The sequence below is a fragment of the Solanum pennellii genome, chromosome 7 (genome assembly GCF_001406875.1).
Source record: "Solanum pennellii chromosome 7, SPENNV200".
Lineage (NCBI taxonomy): Eukaryota > Viridiplantae > Streptophyta > Magnoliopsida > Solanales > Solanaceae > Solanum > Solanum pennellii.
The window spans coordinates 69,064,084-69,080,730 of record NC_028643.1 but is presented as its reverse complement, the minus strand read 5'-3'; the positions used below and the strand labels follow the sequence as shown (position 1 = coordinate 69,080,730).

The 16,647-nt window shown below is 34.9% G+C and overlaps 3 protein-coding genes across 4 annotated transcripts in view; 1 reads left to right on the top strand and 2 right to left on the bottom strand.

The window, feature by feature from the left end:
* The first annotated feature begins 1,198 nt into the window (after positions 1-1,198).
* On the top strand, positions 1,199-9,974 carry LOC107026052 (protein ACTIVITY OF BC1 COMPLEX KINASE 7, chloroplastic). Its single transcript, XM_015226891.2, has 18 exons — positions 1,199-1,587; positions 2,394-2,968; positions 3,123-3,266; positions 3,404-3,529; positions 3,770-3,857; positions 3,933-4,026; positions 5,929-6,022; positions 6,379-6,433; positions 6,528-6,619; positions 6,734-6,904; positions 7,908-7,964; positions 8,088-8,171; positions 8,574-8,658; positions 8,865-8,926; positions 9,011-9,085; positions 9,183-9,287; positions 9,398-9,539; positions 9,629-9,974. The coding sequence occupies exons 2-18, from the start codon at positions 2,408-2,410 to the stop codon at positions 9,700-9,702; spliced, it is 2,109 nt and encodes a 702-aa protein (XP_015082377.1). The 5' UTR covers positions 1,199-1,587; positions 2,394-2,407; the 3' UTR covers positions 9,703-9,974.
* A 247-nt stretch (positions 9,975-10,221) lies between these two features.
* Positions 10,222-12,975, bottom strand: LOC107024499 (pentatricopeptide repeat-containing protein At5g61990, mitochondrial-like). The gene has a single exon (XM_015225485.2). The coding sequence runs from the start codon at positions 12,758-12,760 to the stop codon at positions 11,009-11,011; it is 1,752 nt and encodes a 583-aa protein (XP_015080971.1). The 5' UTR covers positions 12,761-12,975; the 3' UTR covers positions 10,222-11,008.
* Positions 12,976-15,236: 2,261 nt separating this feature from the next.
* Positions 15,237-16,647, bottom strand: part of LOC107024371 (50S ribosomal protein L18) — a 4,287-nt gene continuing 2,876 nt past the window's right edge. The window contains exon 2 of one of the 2 annotated variants that reach the window (XM_015225338.2): positions 15,237-15,884. In XM_015225338.2, coding sequence (XP_015080824.1) covers positions 15,526-15,882 — 357 coding nt within the window. In that variant the 5' untranslated portion in view covers positions 15,883-15,884 and the 3' untranslated portion in view covers positions 15,237-15,525. Of the gene's footprint in view, positions 15,888-16,647 lie in introns of both variants that reach the window. The other variant, XM_015225339.2, reaches the window with a different exon arrangement.

Below are 16,647 nucleotides of genomic sequence, written 5' to 3'. Positions count from 1 at the left end.
ATACTGAACTTCTAGCTCCGCCCTTGACGTTGCTAGGTATATGTATATGAGCAACTACGTACCTAGTTACATTAAATAATAATACGTGACAACTGCAAATAATAAAAAGAAATATTGCATGTGATAAATATTATTAATATTAAAATATATGTGACGTAAATATTGGCTAAATTTCGTAGCTAGTGTCATAAAAGATCTTAACAAGCATTGAATGATTCTACAAACCTTGTAAATTGGAATACACAGTACTCCTTCCTATAATTTTTTACGTGATAGTTGACTCAGAAAAATTAAGAAAAAGAAAAAGATTTTTAAAAATTTATGTATGATAAAAAATAATTCGTAATGGTAGATTATTTTATTAAGAACAAAAGAATAAAATAAAAATTTAAAAATTAAATTGTTTCTAACTATAATGAGATGACATTCTTTTTGAACAACTAAAAGGAAAGAGTGGTAGGGAAAATTTATGTGATGATTTTCTTTAAAAAAAAATTAGGGTAGGAAAAGGAGAAATGAAAAGGAATACAACATAGGGAATCAACTCTCACGAAGAGCTACATGGAAATAATTAGGGGTTCATCGGAATTTCATTCGTCGGAAAATTATACTATAGATATAACATCAATATATTGATTTTTGAGTATGTATTTATGAGGAAAAAAGATAAATATATCACTGAACTATCGTAAATGGTATGCAGATACCCTCAATCACACTTTTGAAATATTGATTCCCTGCCGTTCAAAAACTAGAGTATATATATCCTTTATACTAACGTACATACACGTGTCATAATCTAATCCACCAACCCGATATTTATGAAATATCAAATCGACGGATAAGATTGCACTACATGTTCCTATTTAGTCTTTCCATTAGAATAAAGAACACATATTCTCTAGTTTTTGGACGACATGAATAGCAATGTCCAAAAGTATATTAAAAGGAATCTACAAAGCATTTATGATATTTCAAAAGTATATTTTTTCCTTTTATACATTGATACTATTAGCCTACTTGCTTCTTTTTTCAATCTGTCTCCACCATTACTCACGAACAAAGCGAAAGTTCAAGTAGTCAAATTGATCATTTTTTTTCAGCCCACAAAAAAAAAAAACAAAACATGGTGTGTTGATTTTTATAAGCGAATAGAATAGTGAGAGGTGTAAGGAGTGTAAATAGAACACGTCAAAGAATTAGAAATCAGGTGGACAAGAAGAGCCACCAATAAAAATGGTGGTGCAAATTAAAAACTCCATTTTCTCTTATTTGTCTGTTTGTTCCTCAAACCCCATCTTAGTACTACTAAAGAATTTTCATAAGAAGGAAAAAAAATTTGGAACTTTATGATTGTGAATTAGTTAACTCAAAAGAAACAGAAATATAAAAGTGAGTTGCCAAGAATGCACGCCAAGTGTTTGCTCATTTTACACCTTTCTTTAAAGCATTAGAAGAGCAAATTAAGTGACCTAACAAGTTGTTTGTGGTCCACAAGAATTTGGTTAAAGATTGATTCACAATTTAAAGAGAGTTCTGGTTTTGATTCTTGTTGTTGTGCTTAGCTTCTTCTTCTTGCTGCTCATTGTAAGTGATATTGCTCTCTTAAAAGTATCATCTTTTGAACTCTGATGCATATTTTTAGCAAGTGGGGTGGGAAAAGTTTCGACCTTTTTTCTTCTTAGAATTGCTATGATGGGATTTGTGTGAAGAACTTTAGAGTGATAGTCCAAAATTTGAGTTTTTTTCCCCTATTTTGTTGTTAACAGAACCTATTATTCCCTTTTTCTTGTCTATGTTTGTATTGTCTGCTGTTTTTGATCAAAGAAAGAACTTACTTAGTCTGGTAAGTGTACGTGAGGTTTACAGTTCGATGGAATGTTCCTGAATAGAGGAATGGATATAGGGGTTACGAAATTGAATCAGACTGTGAGACTGAGGAGTAGTTAATTGACTACTATCTTGACTGAATGAAATTAGTTCCTGGAGATAGGGGTTGATGAATTTGAACATGTAAAGGGAAGAAGATTTCCATCTAGCTGTGACTGTTTGACCAAATTTGTGTGATCAGTTAAAGATAGTTGGGAAAGAGTAATGGTTATGAAGGAGGCTAGTGATTAGGTAATGAAGTAAATTTTGGGTCTTTACATGACAAAATTTATCACTGGCATAGTTGGGCAGTAGTACTAGTATTTCTCCTTCAGATTGCTCGGAAAATGTAAAATGTTTTAATGGCTACGATGTACAACTTTTTTGTATAAATACATTGGTTATGTTTACTTGATTCTTGATATGCAATAGCTATTTCTTATCTACCAGCAGTGGAAAAGTTGGAATTTGTCTGTTGCTGGCTCTAATAAACTTTTTTGATCTGTTTATTGGCTCATGTTCAGGTTATATACCATAAATGGCGGCAATGTTGGCTTCTCAAAGCTGTTATTGCCGCAGAGGAGAATTGATAAATCATGGAAGCAATGCAAACAATCTAAGTTTTTCAGGCTCAATCTCTATCCTATTTTTGTCGAAATTTGATAGAGAATCTGGTAAATCACCAAGAAAGAGTCACCGGCTTAAAGTGCAAATGCAACAGACAGAGTCCCCTGAAAAAGTAGGTATAAATGGTCGTCCAGTTAAAATGGTACCTACAAGTGAAGTGACAAAGAGAATGGCACCATCTGCTAATGGTTCCACGGTTGTTAATGGTTCCACACAGAGAATCAATGGAACAAATCTAGTTAAGCGTGTTGCTACTCCAGTTCCTGCAAAGAAACAAAAATCTAAAGAACTTCTGCCTGCTGAAGATCTAAAGGTTTTACCTTCAGATGAAGGTTTCAGCTGGGCTAATGAGAACTATAATTCCATCCAAAGAAGTATAGATGTGTGGTCCTTTGTCCTTTCGCTACGGGTGCGTGTTTTCTTGGACAATGCGAAATGGACATATGTGGGTGGCTTTACTGAAGATAAACAGGTTGGTTTTTCTCTTTTCTTTATTTAATTTGCATTGATATTTGAGGGTAACCCGTTACCAAGTATGGAGCAAAAATCATGCAATGATATCCCTTCTTCGTCTTCTCGGATTATGTGATTCTATGAGCACTACGTGATGAGCTTTGTACCTGCAGAAAGTGAGAAGACGTGGAACAGCTTCATGGTTAAGAGAATGTGTGCTGCAGCTTGGTCCAACATTTATCAAACTTGGGCAGTTATCCTCTACTAGATCTGATCTATTTCCTCGAGAATTTGTAGATGAGCTTGCTAAGTTGCAGGTATAGCTTACCTTCTTTCTGAGAAAGCGAACATGATCTCCTCAATTACTTGCACAATTGCCTTTGTATTAGTTCACACTTGAAAATGATTCATGCTAGCATTGACTGTGATTTCGTATTGCTTTGTAATCATTCAGGACAGAGTACCTGCCTTCTCCCCCGAGAGAGCAAAAGAGTTTATTAAAAAGGAGCTGGGAGTTCCAGTTGATATTTTGTATAAGGAGTTTGAAGATCAACCCATTGCAGCAGCTAGTCTTGGTCAGGTGTTTAGTTTATTTATAATTTTTTTTATATCTTTAAAGTGAACTGTATTCTTTTAGCTCTGATTTCTTAAAAAATATTATCTAGTCCATCAGCTAATTTTTTGAGTCGAAGCCCATCAACTTTGATGAAATGAAGCACAAAGTGGTTACCTTTTCGATTGTTGCCAGACTTTAGCAACCTGGTCTTCCATAATACTGCATATAATTCGTCCTGATTTTTTGTTTGCAAAATGCTCTTAGGTGCACCGGGCTATCTTACACAGTGGAGAGAAAGTTGTTGTAAAAGTTCAGAGACCCGGCCTAAAGAAACTATTTGACATTGATCTGAGTAAGTATCATGCACTAAAAATGTTAGCCAGTCGTGTTTATTGCTTACTGAGTTTAATATTCTCTTTTGATTCAGGAAATTTAAAGTTGATCGCAGAGTATTTTCAGAAAAGTGAAACTCTTGGTGGTCCAACTCGTGACTGGATAGGAATATATGAAGAATGTGCTAAGTAAGCCAGAATATTCTAATCCATGTTCTTACAAAAGCTAGACGTAGTGGCAATTACTATAAGAAGTAATTATGTCTACTTTGTGCTATTTACTCAGCCCACTTTCCTTTCTAGTCTACCAGAATATATTGAACCTTTTGTTAAAATTACAATTTTATGCTTCAGCAAAACTAAGCTGACGCCAGATGACATTTTTACTAGGAATCATCTCTCTTCTGTGAATTTCCAGTCTGTAACTACTGTTAACTATCTCCTGCCCAACCTTATCTCTTGCTGAATAAGATGAACAATTCAAACCTTTGCGTTCATTCTAGCTTAGAAAGCCATACAACTGGTGCTGAAGGAAGTGATATTATATAGTTCTTGAATTCCTTCCATTGATAATTTGATGTGTGTAGAATAACAATATTTGGTTGAGCTGAAAAGGGGAAACAATTGAAATATATTGCAAAATGGACAAAGGGTTCGGGATATCTCATTTGTTCTATAACCTTACAAAAGGTGTAATAGTAAAGGTCGAGAGGGGGTGCAAATTGAGTTGGGAAATGTTTGTGTGTGTTGGGAGGGGAGGGCTGTAGGCCTGTCCAAAAGCCGTACCCACCTATAAATGTTCTTGGCTTTTCCGCTCCTCCACCTATTGCTTGTAAATTGTTTTTAGTAACTTCAGTGAAGATAGTAGCAGAACCCCTAATGGACCTAAAGCCTTACAACCAAAATCTTAAAGGTAAAGGTCAGGCGCTCCTTCCTTGGTGAAGCATCTCATTCCACAATGGGAGGTCAAACACATCTGTGCTTTTGGAGTTTTTATTGTATTCCAAATTATTGTGTAGAAGTTGCACGCGGCTTTATACCTCCAAACTCATCTGCCCTCCTTTTTTTATATTTCAAATCATGTATGGTATTCACGGTTGATTTAATCACATAGAATATTTTAAAAAATCCTAAACATCATGGAAAATAGAAACTGAGAGTCTCTAGTGTTTATGAAGTGGTAAATAAGCACAATAATTTGAGAAGTTAACTTTGTCATTGATTTCAACTAATTATCTGTCCAGATACTTGATGTAGTTCTTAAGTTTTATATCAATCTACCGCTTCAATTCACAATTGCATATTTGCGGAAAAAGTATTAGCTAATTCTTAATTCAATTCTCAGTTATATGATAAGCTTAATACCAACAAATAGATGAGGGGATGATACTTTAGTTTCTTTTTCATATGTAGAGATAGACTCTATGGTGATTGTATGCGCGCACTTGAACTTTATTCATCTTCTTTCTTCTTGTGTAATTATGTGTCTTATGTACTTATAAAATAGAAGCCTTACAGCATACTTGCTACTTAGAGTCCTAGATTTTTCAAGATATCTGCTTCTTTTTCTTTCATCTTTTTTTTTTTTTCATTTAAAGATCATATTTCTAGTAGTTACAAATTTTATAATTTTATTGATTAGAAAATGCTAAATGTGTATTTTCTTGCTTTCACCCCCCTAAGATGAGAACCATGGTGAAGTTTTCGATTAGATTGACATTCCTGACTCCATCCCTTCCCCCCATGTAAAGGAGAGGAAGTTTTAGAAAAGAAGTTTTTGGAGAAGGTAGAAAAGTAGCTATAGGATGAAAGTTTGCACGAGACAATATTGTCTCAGAGCCGATAATGGTTCAGAAGTCAAACTTCTGGAATACATTCTGTTATCTGTTAGACTTTGATTCTTAGTTAGAGCTGCTTATTTCCAGTATTGTCTCTCATAAGCTTATTGCTTATTCAGTCTTCAAAATCACCATTTGGTAAGAGATAATTTTATGCAATGCTAAACAATGTCTAAACCGCAACCTTCTGATAAATAAGAGATGAGTAGAATATATTTCAATCTGCTAAACTTTGTCTTTATGAAAATTTCAGGATATTGTATGAGGAAATTGATTATATAAATGAGGGGAAGAATGCTGATAGATTTCGTCGGGACTTTCGGAACATAAAGTGGGTCCGAGTGCCTGTATGTTTCCTTCCGAGTTCCAACCCAAACCATATATTGTTTCTTCTTTTGATTTTCCTTTATGTTGTTGTTTTACATTAGCCGTTAATCAGTTAGCCCTTATTTCATCATTCATTTTGTGTGTGTGTGTGTCCAGTTGTGTGGGGGTGGGGGTGGGGGGTGGTGTGGGGTGTAAGCAAATGCTAATAAGAGCTACATGTGGATAAAAGCAGGTTGTATGGAGTAGGATCCAAGTAGAAAATAATTAGTGCATATCATGGCTGATTCACTTCTTGTTCTGGTAAAAGAAATTCAACAGGTTCTTTTACTACTACCGAAAACCTTATTTATTTATTTATTTTCCTTCCCAAATGTAGTTGGTGTACTGGGACTATACAGCAACAAAGGTTTTGACTCTGGAATACGTTCCAGGTTTCTCTCTTTGCTTTGTTCCTGCTCCTTTTTTTTTCAATAAATACTTTCATTCTATTTATCCTGCTTAAGATTCCATTACCTTAATGAACAGGAATAAAGATCAACCAGTTGGATATGATAGATTCGCGGGGTTATAGCCGATCCCGAATCGCATCTCGCGCCATAGAAGCCTATTTAATTCAGGTGAGTTAGTTAATTTTGCACTCATTCTGAAATCTTTTGGATAGATGCTAATCAGCTGGGTTAGATGTTATTCCTTTGTGTCTGATACTCTTTTCCTGGCATTACCTTGTGCAGATACTGAGGACTGGTTTTTTCCATGCTGATCCACATCCAGGGAATCTTGCAATTGATGTTGACGAAGCTTTAATCTATTATGATTTTGGTATGATGGGAGACATCAAGAATTTCACAAGAGAGAGGTTACTGGGACTTTTTTATTCTGTCTACGAAAAGGATGCAAAAAAGGTCAGGCTAGTGTTTCTTTTTTGTAGTTTGTAGTAGCACAATTAGGAACCAAATGCATTGTGCTACAGTAGTCTTAGTACAAGCTGGTGCAAATATACCTGCTACCGTTATGGTCCCAATACACACTATATTTTCTTCATATTTATTGAAATTCTTTATTTTTTCTGAGTGTGTTGTTATCCTGCTGTCTCCATCAAGAGGTATGCTTAGGTTCTTCATTCTTTCAGGTTTAACATAGCCATAGGCCATAACTTGGTCCAAATGTAATTAATGATCAACTAAACATTTGAGGTCAAAATTCTTTCTAAGCAAAACCCAAAATAAATACTTTTGTGTGATTGTGTCATCTCAAGTAGAAAACATTCTCCTTCCATTTTCAACAATTGACAATATTGTAATTCTCTGAAATAATTTTAATTTATCAAAAAGATTCTCAGTAATGTGGTGATTTATTTCAGCTTCATATGTTTAGTTAAAGGAATCCATTAGTCATAAGGATAAGCGGCTTGCTGGAATGATGCAACAGTAAAGCACTACTTTCATAAACATGAACATAATTTCCATCCTGGGATAGCCTGCTACATGAACTCATTAATTCTAAAGTACTTACAATGCTAGAGAGAATCATAAAGTTGTTGTATTTAGGGTAAGTTGTGCAGTGAAGGATGATATAGAAGTGATTAGATATATTCGACTTACTCTAGCTAGTTACTTTCAGCTTTTGACTCTCTTGGAGAGCAAATCTTATAAGACAATCAACCTTTTTCCTCATGCTCCACTTGCATTTACCACCTGTCACCTGCCTCAAAGCAAGACAAATATTGATTGTAAATTCCTTCCACTTGTTATCATTGTTGCGGCATTTAAAACTCAGAAGAAACAATCGAATCCATCTCTTTGTATCTGGTGGCGAGAAGCATTATTGTGCTTTGCATTAAAATATTTTGGAGTAGAGAGAGCTAATTCTGTGTATATTAATAAGAGAAATATTATGTGTACACAGGTTATGCAAGGGCTTATTGATCTGGAAGCACTTCAGCCCACAGGAGACATGTCAGCTGTATGTTACATATCCTGACCTCAAAACCCTGCAAAGAAAAGGAAGAAAATCACTAATGAATTTAAGGCCTTATCTAAGAGTAGCTATCTATTGAAACTCCTAATAACTTTTTGTTCTTCTTAGGTGAGGAGATCTGTTCAGTTTTTCTTGGACAACTTGTTGAACCAAAGACCAGATCAGCAGCAAACTTTGGCTGCAATTGGTGAGGTATGCAGAATTTGCAACTTTCTATAAAAATAATAGCCAAGTTTATTAGAATTTTGGTATCCTTTAGTATATTGAAGATAATAAATATACGATGGACTATATTTGGTTCAAATATTTGTATGATCCACTCGTTTAAAGAGGCATTTATGAAGATGGGCTGTAGTTTCTCATTGCTGCCATGTTTTCTTGAAACTCACCTTGCCAAGATCCTATCTTTTGGAAAGTCTATCACAATTTTGAAATTGATTTCGGAAATTAGACTGACATATTCCATTTTTTAAAATCAAATGTGTATGGAATTGCACTGTAGTTACAATACTATAATTTCAAGAAGTAGAAAGTTAGTTTCACTTCAAACTATCTTTGCGTGTTTCACAATGTAACAAGAGGAAGACAATGCAGGATTTGTTTGCTATAGCAACTGATCAACCATTCCGTTTCCCTTCCACTTTTACATTTGTGCTCAGGGCATTTTCCACACTAGAAGGTGCGATCTCTCTCTCTCTTTTTCCCTCCCCCTCTCTCTCATTCTGTTAAGCAAGGCAACATCCATTAGTTAAATATAATTGTTAAGATCCTTGACTTTAAACAGTCTAGACTCTTGAGATTATTTCCCTTTTTGTCAGTTCGCATGTTAAATCCACTTACAGATCACTGAACTGAATGTTTCCATCTCTTGTTGCATTCTTGCAGGGATTGGCTATATATTGGATCCTAATTTCTCCTTCCCTAAGATTGCAGCACCATATGCACAGGTTGAAAGATTGTCAAACAACTAACCCGTCTGACAATCAAATCTTAGCCCCTAATGCTCCAAAATTATTCAATCTGCCCTGCAGGAGCTCTTGGACTTGAGACAGCAGCAGCGCAGTGGTCCACAACTTGTTCAGGAAATAAGGAAACAGGCTAATGATGTACCCTATCAAACCTTTGCTTAACAATTTCTTGTTTTAAGATACGATCAAATAAGCATAACTGATGTATATACCATCTAATGTGGAATACTGCCAGGCACGGACATCCACCATTTCGATGCCTTACAGAGTCCAGCAGATAGAAGAGATCGTTAAACAGCTTGAGTCCGGAGATCTGAAACTCAGAGTTCGGGTCCTCGAGGTAATTAGTCTCATACAGATCATTTCTCACTTTCTAATACTTCTCGTAAAATTTCTTATACAAATCATTTCTCACTTTCCAATGCTTCTTGAAATTGTGATCTTCTTAAGTCTGAGAGAGCAGCTCGAAAAGCTACAATTCTTCAAATGGCAACCATGTACACAGTTATAGGGGGCAGCCTCCTAAACCTTGGTGTCACTTTTACCAGTCAGGGCAGTCAAATGTTTGCAAATGGATCTTTTATTGGTGCAGGTAATTTTTCAGGACTATCTTCAGGTTTGATGAATTTGAATTGCACTTGTTTTTGCTGCCAAAAATTGAGCTTATCTTTCTGTATGCAGGTGTTTTCCTGACTCTCTTGATTAGGTCCATGCAAAGAGTGAAAAAACTTGATAAATTTGAGAAAATGATTTAAGCCATTATACATTCCCTTCTCCCCCACCTCTTTTTTTGGCTTCATTTTCACTTTTTTATTTTATTTTATTTTTTTGTGGGTGAGAGAGGGAGGGGCCAGGGAGGTGAAATGTGACCTCTTGCAATATTTAGGAACCATTTTTATTATGTGGTGCAAGCATAGGTACTTGTACCAAAAATTAATTTGGGAAAGGGGATAATAATGTTCCTCATATTTGTAACTATGTTCATATTTTTGTATAGCAATAAAATTTATGCTTCAAATTAAGAAATGCATGTATATAAGTATATTGCCAATTACTCTCTCTCTCTCTCTCCTGAATTACTCAATGATCCCAATGCATGTTTATTCTATTTTTAAGTTAGTGTAGGTTGGGTAGGGGGATGTGAAGATTATTAGATCAAACAGCCAAAGTTTTCAAGGATGCCTTGTACTGAACCACTTTGCACTGATGCACAGAAATGGCAACAAAAACTTGCTATGGTTAATACAAAATGACCCTTTTGCAATACCAGAAGATGTTGAAGGCTCTGAATAAATAGACTTGCAAAATTTCATGTACAGAAAATTGAACCATGATCCTACTCCTATGAAATTCCTTCATAAAACCTAAGGTACACTACTAGAAGCTATAATGGAGGAGAATGTCCCACAGAATGAAAAAGTCAATTTAAGTGCAGCACTGATTCTGAGTACAAATGCAGCAACAGCTTATTAGAAGGTAAAGAATCTGAACAAAGCAGACATTTGCCAAGATTAAAACCAATGGAATGACAAATTTCAAGTACTTGCTTCAATAAACTTGCTTTATCATATCATCATATGAATAAAGGAGGGCAACAATTTGTAGATCCTCCTTAAGAGGGACCAAGCCCATGCGAACTTCTTTACAGACATTATGAATCAGTTTCTCATGATTAATCTATCTATTGTCAGTATCTAGCAGCCTTCCACATATCATGGTAGTGTATGTGGAAATATTTGGTCCCAAACCTTCTTTTAAGATGATATTGTATATCATTTTAGCTCTCTCAGTTTGACCTGCATTAAGCAGCCCAACAATCAAGTGATTGCGAGTATCGTAAGTTTGGATGAATACCTCAGTTGTGCGATTCCTTGTAAAGGGTAAATGGATATGAGAGCTTCTTAGGATGAAACATCAGCGACCAGATTCTTGCCATGAAGTTCTGAAATAACTTCAGCTGCTTTTAGCATTTTTCCATTCACCAAGAGACCACGAAGGAGGACAAGATAAGCCTCCCACACTTGCAAGCATACTTCAAAATACACCAAAGACTTTGCTTACCTAACCACTTTTACAGTTAGCACTAATCAAAGCACTATAAACTTCTTCGGTGGGCTTAAACCCATGATGCAGCATCTGCAATAAATATCTTTCCGCATTTTGCAACTGCCCTTTTCGACAATATCCAATAATAAAGGGTTCATAAGTACCCTGGTCAGGGTTTAGGCCTTTATCCACCATTTCAACCAAGCAACTTTGAGCAGCTTTCATCTTCCGCGTCTCGCAGAGGCCCTTTATAAGAATATTGTAATGGGAAGTAGCTGGCACAATCCCATGCTTATGCATTGCCTCCACAACCCCCCTCAACTTCAGTAAGTGGCCTTTACCAGGATAATTCATCAATAAAGTTCTCCACGTATGAGCATTTCGCTTCCCTTTCTTCATTATCAAGTTTGGAAGAGAAGACATAGCCGTGTTGGGATCCTTATTGCGGCAGAGACAATCAGTTATCATACAATAGGTTGACTCAACAGAGGCCAGATTTTTCTTCTTCATTTCTTCAAGAAGCTCCAAGGCAGTGGCAACATTACCCCATTGACAATGTCCCTCAATCAACAAGGCATAAGTTGTCGAACCAGGCTTGATACCTTTTCTAGTCATCTCATCCACAAGTTCATTTGCCTTCTCCATCTTACCACACTTGCAGAGCACACGAAGAAGCGTATTGCACAGGGCTAAAGTAATGCCTTTAGCATCCTTAATTTTAAAAGCCTCATCCACATCATCATGTCTCAAGTAACAATCAAGTAAAGCTTCATAAACCTTTGCATCAGGCTTCACTCCCATCTCAGACATCTCAGCTAATACCATTATTGCCTCTCTAAATCTATTGGCAGCACAAAGCCCATCAATAAATGTGGCATAAAAATATCGATTAGGGACTAACGACTTGGCAAACATGCTTTTTTTAACCTCAATTGCCTCATCCACATACCCAGCTCTAAACAAACCCTTCAACAAAAACTTGTAGGTAAAATTACTTGAACAAAGACCCTTCTCTTCCATCTCAGCCAATACTTTCTTGGCATCACTAACATTCCCCTCTCTAAAATGAGCATCCGCCATACTAGTATACGTAAGGGCATTAAACGTAACATTTGCTTCACGCATTGCATCACAAACTCGCCAAAACAATCTAAAGTTACCATCTTTCAACAGATCCGTCAACAAACGATTACAATACAACAAGCTAGGGATACAATCAAGATCATTACTATGAGCAAAAACAACACTAGCAGCTTCAAACAAATACCCTTTCTCCCTATACTTATCCATCAACATCCCAAATACGACATGATCAAATTTTCTCGATTCACCAAACTTTTTACGACAATTATCAATAGATTTCAAAACTTCCAAAGGGGGCAAACCAAACCTGATTACATTTTCAAGAACAGAATTAGCAGGACTATACAAATTGTTACTACATAAACGAGCAGCTAAAAATGAGTGAATTTCCAAATCTGATTCAATGCCCACTTTGTGTTTTGACCATTGAAAGAAACTGAGGAGGCGTTCAAGATGATTACTCAATTGATCTTGATGAAGAACAGACCGAACCACATATGGGTTTAGCTTATTTTTTAAGCTTGCAAGTTTAATGAGGCTTTTCCATTTCTTGTTTTTGAGAATTTCAGTGAGTTCTTGAACCAAGATTAGATTGTTCTGAGGAAGATGAGAATTGAAGTAATGTCTGTGAAATGTAGCTTGTTCAATACATCTTGTGATTCTTCCATGAAAAATCCTCCACATAGTTTTCTGAAGATTTTTCAATGGCTATGGAGGATTTGGAAGATGGGGTTTTTGTTTTATACTCTGTTTCAGCTAAAAACAGAGTGCAGCAAAACATCAACAATGGCGAATGGAGTAGGTTGGCTAGAAATGGGCAGAAGAAGTCAAATGCTATTGAACCCTAGAATTGCAATTCCGAATTAGTTAAAAGTTCCATAAGTTGTTCTTTTATTTATTTTTTGGTTGCTCGCGATTTGCATAAAAATCAATTCATATTGAAAAATCGAATTAAATGATTAAATAAACAGATTTTATTGAGGCTTTAATTTGGTTTGGTTTTAGATTTATAGAAACGGATAGTATTTGATTTGGCTTTGAATTTGTTTAAGAAAACAAATTCGAAGAAATAACTGAACCGAATCGATAAATCATATATTTATATTTTATTATTATACATGCATAATACATTGTTTTTAAAAACAACTTTAAATATCTTATATATGATTTCAACAATTTTTATTTATAATTTATATATGAGAAAAAGGATAAATATTTTTCGGAACTATCGTAAATGGTAAGTAGATTCTCTCCGTCATACTTTTGGGATATTGATGCCCTTGCCGTAAAAAATTAGAGTATATATGTCCTTTACTCTAACGAAAAATTAAATAAGGACATGTAACATAATCTTATCTTCCAATTCGATATTTAATAAATGTCAGGTCGATGGATGAGATTGTAACACGTGTATGTCTGTTAGTATAAAGGGTATATCTACTCTAATTTATGGACGACGGAGGCATCAATGTCCTAAAAGTATGACGTAGGGTATTTACATACCATTTATGATAGCTTAGGAGTATATTTGACCTTTTTCCCTATATTTATTAAAGCAAAAATATTCAAAACGAGAACATTTATCTTATTGATTTATATATATATATATAAGTGTCGATCGTAATTCTTGGTGAGACTAGGAATGTCACCGTCTCTTTCGTCTAGGTCAAATGGAGAATTTAAAAGCTTTATTCACACTAAATTTAGTGTTCTAAAGTTCTCTAATGTTAGTCATTTTAATTATTTTCTTTTTCATCTCTTTTGAATGAAATCATTTTTTGATTTTTGTTATGGTTAATAACCGAACTAATCCTTAACAACAAAATTGATAAATTTATATTGTATTTGATTTGGTTTGCTTTTGATAATCTAAAAATAATTAAAGTGGTTTGGTTTGGTTTTGATTCTTAGTTGCAAAGATATCACTCTCTCCGTCCTGATTTCTGAACTATTAACAACCTTACAAACAATTCTTTGCTTGACTATCCAAATTTCAATACACCTCTGATTTTGCAATATGAGAGAAATACATCCCTAAATCATAGTCAAGTTTATGGATGTTTTGAACACTTCTTAGTTCTCTAGACTTATTATTACATGCTCTTATAAGAGTTTGAGCCATTTGTTATGTCATATAGAAGTTCGAGGGTGTATGAGATGTATCTTAGTTAATCAAGTAGATAGGTGTTTTTAAAGTTGTCAATAGTTTAAGAACGAAACAAGTTGAATTAAATTCACAAGTGCTTTCAATATTCTTTCAGAAAATGACGATAGACTTTTACATTCTGTAATCTTAATTAAATATGTCTAGTTCTTCTTTAAATCTTGTAACTTTAGAATCGCCTCGTAAAATAGTGAAATTGAAAATTTTACCAATTATATATATAAAAAATATATGTATATGCATTTTATGGGACAAACTAAAAAAAAAAAGGAAGTAAGACCAGGATAAAGGGAGTAGCACTATCTTTTTTTTTTGGTTTTCCATCTGGTATCTTGAGCTCACATTGAAGTTTCGACTAAATTCTAATAGTGCACATAAGACCCATTCGGGGGTGACATTTCTAACAAAATTTTGGGAATAGCAATGTTAATATCATACCAAATGAACATGAAAAATTTGTAAGGTTTTATTTTTCCCTGGGTGATTTGATAATTTTGATTATAGCCTTTAAAATTGTACTCTCCTTGTCTCAATTTATATGACATCTTTTATGTTTTGAGAGTCAAATAGTTTAAGTTTGATCAGAAATTTTCGCATGAAATTTTTAATTTTTTGAAATGAAATTTATATATTTGTAAACTACGTAAAAAGTATTACGAGTCACAATAATTGAAAATTCAAAATGTTTAAAAAATCTATGAAAAATTTATAGTCAAGGATAGAGACTTGTTTGACTCTTAAAATCCAAAATGTGACATATAAAATGAGACGGAGGCAGTATATTGCTAATCAAATTTGGGTAAAATAATGAATTAACATTTCTCTAAAGTCTTGCATTTTTATAATTTCATACATTATCCCTAAACTTCATCTTTCAAGGGTTTTTTCTTCTTCTTTTTTTGCCTGGTACCCACGAACCCTTGAGGTAGTTAAACCCACCCTTGTTCATTATAAGCTATGCAAAGTGTATTTAAGGCCCCAAAAAGCTTTTTAAAATGTCAAATAGCAAAACATGTTTTATTTAATACTCAAGGAGTACAAAGTAATCAAATTCAGATTTTTGAAGGCTTTTAATGAACTTTCCACCCAATGATGAACAAAATTCACAAGTATCATGCAACTCTTGCTACGAAAAATATGTCGCGTGTGGGGGGCGACGAGGCTATGAACCTTGTTCTTGGAATAGAAGCTTCAAAACACAGGAAATATCAGAAGTGACATCTTATACATTGCAAGAACTGAGGCAAGCAAATTGTCCAAGCAGAGCTAATAAAAGGGAATCCAATCAAACCAATTCTATGCCTGCTTCTCGGACTGAATCGATAACTGCTTTGACCTTTCCATGGTATCTTTGTTCTTTCTTAAAGAAAACAGATACAGCAGGAACTCCTTTAGCCTGCAACCGCTCTCCCAACAACTTACCTATTTTTGCTGCAGCAGCAACGTCTCTAGTATTTTCTTTTGATTCTACCATGGCAAGCCTTAAGCCTTTCTCTTGTGAGCTTGCAGAAGCAGCCACTGTTGCTGTTGGCGTGTGAACTACTTGAGCATTTACATACTTGTTTGTGAAATGCATCCTCAGCACGTAAGGTTTGAGATACTTCAGCACTCTGTCTGGTCTAACTGGTGGAGGAATCACCATTTCTGCTAGAGGATATAAAGATATATCAAAAGAAGTATCATCAAGGAGGCTAATGAAATAAGAAAATATCTCTCAGATAAAGCTCTCAATATTCAGGAAGTACTTCTCATCTTCGAGAAATGCAGTTTTGATTCTCACCCTGGAGCTAATTAGTATTACTTGTAACAGATAGCTAAACAACCTTCTATATGATGGCTTCATAGAGCTAAGTGACAAACCAAGTAACAAGCAAGATCTACAACTTTACAGATCATTTAAGGTGACTTGCTTTTATCCTTTACTTTCATTGACCAAGGGGAATTCTTTTTAGCCAGACTCCTGCGCACCTCGACTTATCCCAACATGGTACCTGCTACCTCCCACCAACACAAGTATCGGGTAACTCTGTCTATCAAAGCTTGGATAGATTTAAGGAATTCACCAAGTGTTACTTGAAACCTCATGACTCTCATGCTCACTTTATTGACCACAGTGCAAGCTCCTCTTAAACATATTTGAAAAATAATGTCCCATTTCAGATCTAGAGAGGTGATGTCCCATTTATTACCTTTTACAATTATGTGGACAACATAGTAGGAGAAGATGAGTCTGAGATTAACGCAAATGTGGATAGAAAACAACATGAAGGGAGCACGTAAGCTTGTCCAGCAAGGTACAGAGTGGGAAGGGCAGATTTAGGATTTCATGAAGACGGGTGCAAAATTATTTACTTTTTGAAATTTTGGTATTTTTATACATTACATACATTATATATATATATATATA

Bases quoted from the DNA above. Each gene is read 5' to 3' on its own strand.
- LOC107024499 (XM_015225485.2), bottom strand. From the start codon at position 12,760: ATGTGGAGGATTTTTCATGGAAGAATCACAAGATGTATTGAACAAGCT.
- LOC107026052 (XM_015226891.2), top strand. From the start codon at position 2,408: ATGGCGGCAATGTTGGCTTCTCAAAGCTGTTATTGCCGCAGAGGAGAA. The intron at 2,969-3,122 runs GTTGGTTTTTCT...TTGTACCTGCAG, and splicing joins GCTTTACTGAAGATAAACAG to AAAGTGAGAAGACGTGGAAC. The intron at 9,540-9,628 runs GTAATTTTTCAG...TTCTGTATGCAG, and splicing joins TGGATCTTTTATTGGTGCAG to GTGTTTTCCTGACTCTCTTG.